Consider the following 7,994-nt stretch of genomic DNA (forward strand, 5'->3'; position numbering starts at 1 on the left):
GAGGGAGCCTTCCCAGACCCGCTGAAAGAGACGGTCATTAAACCGCTTCTTAAAAAAACATATTTAGACCCGGCCAATATGGCTAACTATTGCCCAGTCTCAAATTTACCATTCTTGGGCAAGGTGATAGAGCGGGTGGTTGCTGAACATCTCCAAGTATGCCTGGAGGATGTGGACCATTTGGATCCCTTCCAATCAGGATTCAGGCCTCACCACGGGACTGAAACTGCCTTGGTCGCACTGGTCGATGATCTCCGGCAAGCTAAGGACAAAGGTGAGAGCTGTTTCCTAGTTCTGCTGGATCTCTCAGCGGCCTTTGACCATAATATCCTTCTGGACCGTCTAGAAGGGCTGGGTGCTGGGGGCACTGTTATACAGTGATTCCGCTCCTTTCTCCGGGGCTGTGTCCAGAAAGTGCTGTTGGGGGATGAGTGTTCAGACCCCTGGGCACTCACTTGTGGGGTGCCTCAGTATTCCATTCTCTCCCCCATGCTTTTTAATTTCTATACGAAGCCGCTGGGAGAGATCATCAGGGAGTTTGGGCTGGGTGTTCATCAGTATGCAGATGACACCCAGCCCTACCTCTCTTTTAAATCAGAACCAGTGAAGGTGGTGAAGGCACTGTGTGAGTGCCTGGAGGTGGTTGGAAGATGGATGGCAGCTAATGGATTGAGGTTGAATCCTGACAAGACAGAAGTACTGTTTTGGGGGGACAGGGGATGTTGGGGGTGGGTGTTGGGGACTCCCTGGTCCTGAATGGGGTAACTGTGCCCCTGAAGGACCAGGTGTGTAGCCTGGGAGTCATTTTGGACTCTCAGCTGTCCATGGAGGCGCAGGTTAATTCTGTGTCCAGGGCAGCTTTTTCCCAGCTCCATCTGGTATGCAGGCTGAGACCCTACCTGCCCGCAGACTGTCTCACCAGAGTGGTGCATGCTCTGGTTATCTCCTGCCTGGATTAGTGCAATGTGCTTTATGTGGGCTACCTTTGAAGGTGACCTGGAAACTGCAATTAATCCAGAATGCGGCAGCTAGACTAGTGACTGGGAGTGGCCACCGGGACCACATAACACCGGTCCTGAGATATCTACATTGGCTCTCAGTACGTTTCCGAGCACAATTCAAAGTGTTAGTGTTGACCTTTAAAGCCCTAAAAGGCCTCAGTCCAGTATTCCTGAAGGAGCATCTCCACCCCCATCGTTCTGCCCGGTCACTGAGATCCAGCACCGAGGGCCTTCTGGCGGTTCCCTCATTGCGAGAAGTGAGGTTACAGGAAACCAGACAGAGGGCCTTCTCGGTAGCGGAACCCGCCCTGTGGAACACCCTTCCATCAGAGAGGTCAAGGAAATAAGCAGCTACCATATTTTTCGCTACATAAGACGCACCTGACCAAAAGATGCACCTAATTTTTAGAGGAAAGGGGGAATGCCCTGGTTTTTTTTTAGGATCAGCTCAGAGTTGTGCAGCTTCTTTTGCAAAGGGGGAAAGCGCCGTTTTGGGGAGATCAGCTCACAGTTGTGCAGCTTTTTTGAAAAGCGGGAAAGCTCCATTTTTGAGGAGCAGCTCAAAGTTGTTGAGCTTAAAAAATCCTGTTTTTATGGGGTTCAACTCACAGTTCTGCAGCTTCTTTAGGAAATGAAAGGGAGCCATTTCTAAAGTTTTCAGACAGATATTCTAACCAGCCAGTCACATGTTGCTGGGGAAACACAACAATGGAGGCCTGGGCAAGAGGGTGGGGCGGGGCGGGAGCTAGCGTCTCTTTTCTCCCTCCCCGATCTCTTGCAATCCGCTGCTGAGCGGGTTGCTTTCAACACCCTCTTTCCCTCTTGTTAGCCTTTAGCACTTTCTAAAAAAAAGGGAAAAAAGCACGATCTGCTTTTTGCCCCGCCCTGCGCAATTCGGCTCCAGGGACCCTGCATTCGCTGCATAAGATGCACAGACATTTCCTCTTACTTTTTAGGAGGAAAAAAGTGCGTCTTATGGAGTGAAAAATACGGTATCCTAATTTTAAAAGACATCTGAAGGCAGCCCTGTTTAGGGAAGCTTTGAATATTTAATGCTGTATTTTTAAAATATTTGATAGGTAGCTGCCCAGAGTGGCTGGAGAGACTCAGCCAGATGGGCGGGGTATAAATAAATAAATAAGTAAATAAATCTTTGTTCTTCCTGTGTGGCAATTATTCTGTCCGTGGTTTTTGTTCCTGTCCTTTTATGTCTTTCTTTCCCCCAGTTGTCGCTGTTATGCATCATGCCTTGGGCAGAACTGATATCTCATTGTTGTTCTAGAAATTTCTCTATTTCTCTGTCCTGTACTTCGTTATTTTGCAACTTTAACAACAGCTGCAAAAGTCACTCTGTCCCAATTAAATAACCTGTTTTTACCATTTTCCCTCTCAGCCTGGGAAGAAGAGTGGTCTGTTGAACTGCAGATGACTCAGTAATGAACACTAACAGTTCCTTGGCAGGTTCACAGACTCCTTTCAACCTTCCTTTGAATGGAAGTTATACGAGTAATTACGCTTCCAATTAAATTATATCCCAAGTCCTCTTAGAGTTCTTCAGTTCGAGAGTCAACTCTATGTTTCCATCGTGAACATTTTGCAAAATAGATCTTCCCTCCCTTTCCCCCTTTTTTACACACACACAGTTTCATCTAATGTTATATTCCGTATCTATAATCCAATTTCTTCCAACCTTGCTTTTACAAATATACAATTTGAACTAACACTCAGAGGAGGGTTGCCGAATCATAAATGTAGAGAAGAGAACTTTAAATAAAGAAGATTTAGGCTCCCCTCCCCCACACCATCTTTTGCACCAGATGAAGTCTTCCCTCAAGTTTAACCCTTAAAGTCCTTGTAGTTGGTTTTGTTCTGCAGTTTGTGATCTCATCTCTTCTAGAGTGCCCCTGTACTTTAGTCCAATTAAGTTCTAATTAACAGGAGAACCTCTGCTTCTTGGTGGAGGCATTGGAGGGTTTTCAACAGGCAAAGTGCTTTTGCACTCAGCACCTCCCTGTTATGCCAGAGCGAGAGCCAGGTACTGAGATGAACTGCGAGTGAAGCCTATTGCCCCCTGTCCCTGGGGGGCATTTGCAAGGACAATTACCCTCAAATATCTTTGTTTTTCCTTCGCCAACAGTCTCCCGCTGCCATGGGGTCTGCCTCCACTAAGACAGACCGGAACCGGAAGCTGCACATTTTAGTTAGTTAGCTTACATAAGCCAATTCCTGCCACCCTGCCTTGCCTTTCTGTTTGAGGAATTGATCTAGCCTCAATGTCCGGCAACTCTGAGTAGTCTATTGAAACCAGAAGTGCAGTCAGAAAAGGCATTAATTGATTTTACTCATCAACCAGAAGTGATCACACTTCCCTTCAGGGGGAAACACAAGATTCAGGAAGATTTTGAGCAGAGGAGAGAGAACAAAAATTTATGGGGAATAAATTCTCAAGGCTGTTATTCTTCCACTCAGTTCTTGCAGCTCGATCTGGTGCAGTCCACCTTCCATGGATCTCTCTACCAGTGCTATGGTCTTCCTGTTTCTCACCTACCACCTCTGTGAGGCACGTGATCGAAGCTATTATTCAGTCCTCACGGTGCCCAATGGCGGGAAGTGGGGAGAATGGGGGGAAATTGAATTCTGTCCTTCAGGATATGCATACGGATTCTCATTGAAGGTAAAGGCTTATCTATATCTTCTTTTTGATATCCTGTTCCCAATGAGTAGTCGCAATAATTCTCTCTCTCTCTCTCTCTCTCTCTCTCTCTCTCTCTCTCTCTCTCTCCATATTTATTTCTGAACCCATTGCCTGTATATTGCTGCCTCCAAGGTGCTTTGAAATGTTGACTGCCATGCTTAAAGATTTAGAGGTAATAGCTCTAAAATGTCTCCATGCCTCTTTGTCAATCCACACTTAGAGTGAATTGGATTTTACATAAAAGGAAACTACCAGGATACAGAAAAGTTTGGAGTGCAATGAGCTGGCAATTCTTCTTCTTCGGCGATCACTCATAGCCGAATAAGATTGTCTTCCATAAACACGGTTATAACAATGGTTCCGTAGACGACTGTGGAGGCCAATTCTGGATTCACACGTCCTTCCACAGTGGGGACATTGGTTTCCAGTCAGAAGTTGATCACGGTGTGGATTTGCCAAGCGTGCCTTCCTCTTACTATGTTTCTGCCCTGAGTCCTGAGATCGAATGTCTTCAAAGCCCATGGCCCCTTTGGTAAAGGCTGTTCTCCAACTGGGGCGCTCGCAAGCCAGTGTTTCCCAGTTGTCAGTGTTTATACTACATTTTTAAAGAGACAGTCTTTAAACCAGGTTTCTCTCCCTGAAAAGTGAGCGTCCAACTGGCAAATACAGACTACAGTGATACCTCGGGTTACAGATGCTGAAGGTTACAGACTCCGCTAACCCAGAAATAGTACCTCGGGTTAATAACTTTGCTTCAGGATGAGAACAGAAATAGGGCAGCAGTGGCGTGGTGGAAGCGGGAGGCTACCTCAGGTTAAGAACAGTTTCAGGTTAAGAACGGACCTACAAAAAGAATTAAGTTATTAACCTGAGGTACCACTGTAAACTGTTAGTGTGGAAGCAACCAGGTCAGTTCTGGTGCTTTCTAGGAGGGTTGCCATACGTCCAGATTTTCCCTGACATGTCCAGGATTTCAACCATTTCCCCCCCCCAAAAGCTCAACAACTTTTTGTGTCCGGGTTTCACTTCTTGAAATAATATGGCAACCCTAACTTCACAAACTGGAGGAAACCTGCTGTTGAATATGAAGACATAAGAGAGGGATTGAGGGTGCCTTAGCCAGTCATTAGCAAGATCAAATTTTCCCTATTCAGTTTGCTTTCTTTGGACTGGTTGCACCACAAAGCTACTGTCTTTGGATGGAGCTGGGAATGTAAACCTTAATCCATAACCAGTAATACTTGTACACAAGTAGGGGCCTGTAATTATGTTTTTTTTAATTTTTTTTTTTAAAAATAGACTTTATTAGAAAATTTTAAAAAGGTATACATACACCAGGGAAAATTAAAGTAACGTAATAACATAAGATAACTTAGCAACTTAAATAATATAGCATAACATAAGTAACATAAATAACATAACTACGTATTTAAGCCACCCAACATAAATTAATCAACATAAATAAACAAATCAGGTTGATCTGAATAAATTAAATCAATCAAACTACAAATAATATACAAGATCAACTTAAACAAACATAGCATAACATAACATAACATAACAAAAAAGAAAATTATCCCCAAATCAGATCTTAACACATGGGCCTAGCTCCATAAAATCCATTCATTTCAGATTAAAATTGGCTTCCAATCGCCAATATATCGCTTCCCTTACTATTATTTTCCTCTTTAGTTTGCTTTCCCTCTTATTAAATCCAACTGAGTTGTTCCTACATGTTTTCTCTATTCCAGACAAATCACTAGCTCTGTTTTGATATTTTCTTTTTTAAAATACTCTTCCACGTATTATGAACAGATAACTGCAGTCTGAATGTGAGTGTTGTCAGAGTCCAAGTTCGGTTAACTACAATAACAACCCCCCTTTTGTAACATACAACACCTCTTTTTTCTGTTTTGTTTTCTACATGGGTACTATTTCTTGTTTCTTTAATTTTGTGTCTGGTCTTACTCTGTACACTTGTAATTTTGTACTTCTTATTTTTCAATTAAGAATATAAAACAGAGTCATAGCTTGCAAAAACAGCTTTATTGCAGTCTCTTTCTCTCTTTTCCACCAGGTACAGGAAAAACAAGGTAAGAATAAAGACGATACTTCCCTCAATGGCATCCGTCTCCTTTGCAATAAAGGTGCAGCTGTAGAATCTACCGTTGGACCGTGAGCATCTTCTTGATTTTTTTCTTTTTTGTTTGGAAAGTGATGGTGTGAGGGGCTGGCTGAAATCTATTATGCTTCAGCACCAGGGCAGGATAATGTCAGGTCAGGGTCTATCAGCCTCATTCTCAGCTCTCGGAGCCTAAGGATACCAACTCTAGGTTGCCTTCTGAATTTTAGAGGGACCCAAGCCCCACATAACAAAGAGGAAAGAGACTGCAACAACAAAGTACAAAGGTCAGGAAAAGCAGAGTTTCTTCCTGAGGACCACACATCCCAAGGAAAGAGAGAGCAAGAGGAACCTCAAGTCCAGGGGTCAAATGTGGTCCCCTAACTTCTCTGTCTGGTCCTCATGAATATCTGTGACTTTTAGGGGTCAGGACCTCAGGCAGGAAGGAGAGGCAGGCTGAGCAAAAAAGCTGTATGAAAAGGCCAAGAGCTACCTAACCAGTGGCTGTGCGTTCCTGAGAGAAAGGAGGCACAATACTGAAGCTCTCCTTCCTGCCAGAGGAACTGGCCTAAAAGATCAATGCCTCCACTCAACAGCTGTTTAGCAGCGACCTTGATCCTGTGGGGTGCAGGTGCTGCTTTGCCAGTGGCTTTCTTGCAGGAAAGTCACTACCACTTAAGTGAGTGGATCCCATTCTGGGTTGGTGCTGGTCACTCGACTTCATGAAGGAGTAGCAACACCCCACAGAATCAGGTCATTCTGCTTAATATCTGTTAGGCAGGGGAGTAAATCCTGCATAGCACTGATGCACCCTGACCTTAAAAAACCCCCAATTCTTAACAGAATATTAGGGTTTAAAACCCCGTTAAAGATTCTTTAGCTCCATCCCTAGATTGTTTCAGGGGCAGATTGGGAGGGTGTGGTGTGGGTGACCCCTGGGTGGCACAGGGCAAATCCACCTAATCCAGGGGTCACAACACACAGCCCTTCTGAGAAGTTGAGGTTTGGGAGACATACTATACCTGATGAGGTCTACAAAAGACGCCTTTAAAAAATCTAAGGAGGCAACTGCCCTCTTGACTTTCGTGTGGAAAGCAATTCATTCCAATTTGGATCTTATTTCCAGAGAGGCAGACATTACCACGTTGTCTCTTCTCTTCTCTTCTCTTTTCTTTTCTTTTCTTCTTGCAGGTTGGGAGAGTGGACAAAGATTCAGGAATGCCGCAGGGGTCTCCTGATCTCCTTTGATCTAAGAGTGGAAGGCCCACAATTGATACTTGATGATACAGCAGCCAACAACATCCAGTTCAGCTGTACAGATGGGACTAGACTGGAGGGCAAGTCCACCAACTTTGGTACTTACGGCCCATGGAGCAAGCGCTGCACCACTGGTGCCATCTGCGGGATCCAAACAAAGGTGGAGGCTTCAGCTCTAGTTGATAGCACAGCACTTAATGATGTCAAGTTCTTCTGCTGCGACTGAATCACCTGGGCTTCATCCTGCTACAACACAGCTGCCTGTGTTCTAATGGTTTGTTGGCATGAAACTTAACCAACAATAAATCTTAACAAAAGAGTTGCGTGTACCTTTTGGAGCTTTGTCCCTTCCTGATCTCGATTCCTTAGGCCTGCATGAATTGGTTTTGGATAGGAGGCCAATGCGAAGTTAAAGAGGGTACCATCCTAGAGCCGTAGTGTGATATCTTTAGCCCATTGATCTAGCCAGGCCCACCAGCCTCTCAATTTGTCCCATGAGGTTCATTTGAACAAATCACACCCACTTGCCAATCATCAGCCATCTCAGGCACAAAGATCTATTTTTTCTGATCCAAGCACCATGCGGTAAGATTTGAAGGAATCTTAGCACCAAGCATAGCAACCAACTCCTAGGGGCCGAGGTCCCTTTGCCTCCCCCATAAACTATTTGACTCAGCCCCCCCCCCAAGTTGATAGGCATTGCCATTCAAATGGCGTGCATCATATGATCAATTATGTATTCAAGTCGGTACTCCTGGCACCAAGCACCACCAAGAGCCCAAAGTGCAAGCAGAGTCTTTTCCCGAACTTTAGCACTCTGCCCAACAGTGCTAAGCTCAGAGATACCGGTAAGCCTTGGGCTGCTATTTGGGAGTAGAAGGCAACATTTGCACATATTCCTACTCCAGGAGTGTGGAGG

The 7,994-nt window shown here is 44.8% G+C and overlaps 1 protein-coding gene across 1 annotated transcript; it reads left to right on the forward strand.

The window, feature by feature from the left end:
- The first annotated feature begins 3,504 nt into the window (after window positions 1-3,504).
- Window positions 3,505-7,301, forward strand: LOC118077480 (vitelline membrane outer layer protein 1-like). Its single transcript, XM_088669000.1, has 3 exons — window positions 3,505-3,675; window positions 5,774-5,871; window positions 7,010-7,301. The coding sequence occupies exons 1-3, from the start codon at window positions 3,505-3,507 to the stop codon at window positions 7,299-7,301; spliced, it is 561 nt and encodes a 186-aa protein (XP_088525126.1).
- Window positions 7,302-7,994: the final 693 nt, after the last annotated feature.

Source organism: Zootoca vivipara, chromosome 4 (assembly GCF_965207765.1).
Source record: "Zootoca vivipara chromosome 4, rZooViv2.hap1.1, whole genome shotgun sequence".
Classification (NCBI taxonomy): Eukaryota; Metazoa; Chordata; class Lepidosauria; order Squamata; family Lacertidae; genus Zootoca; species Zootoca vivipara.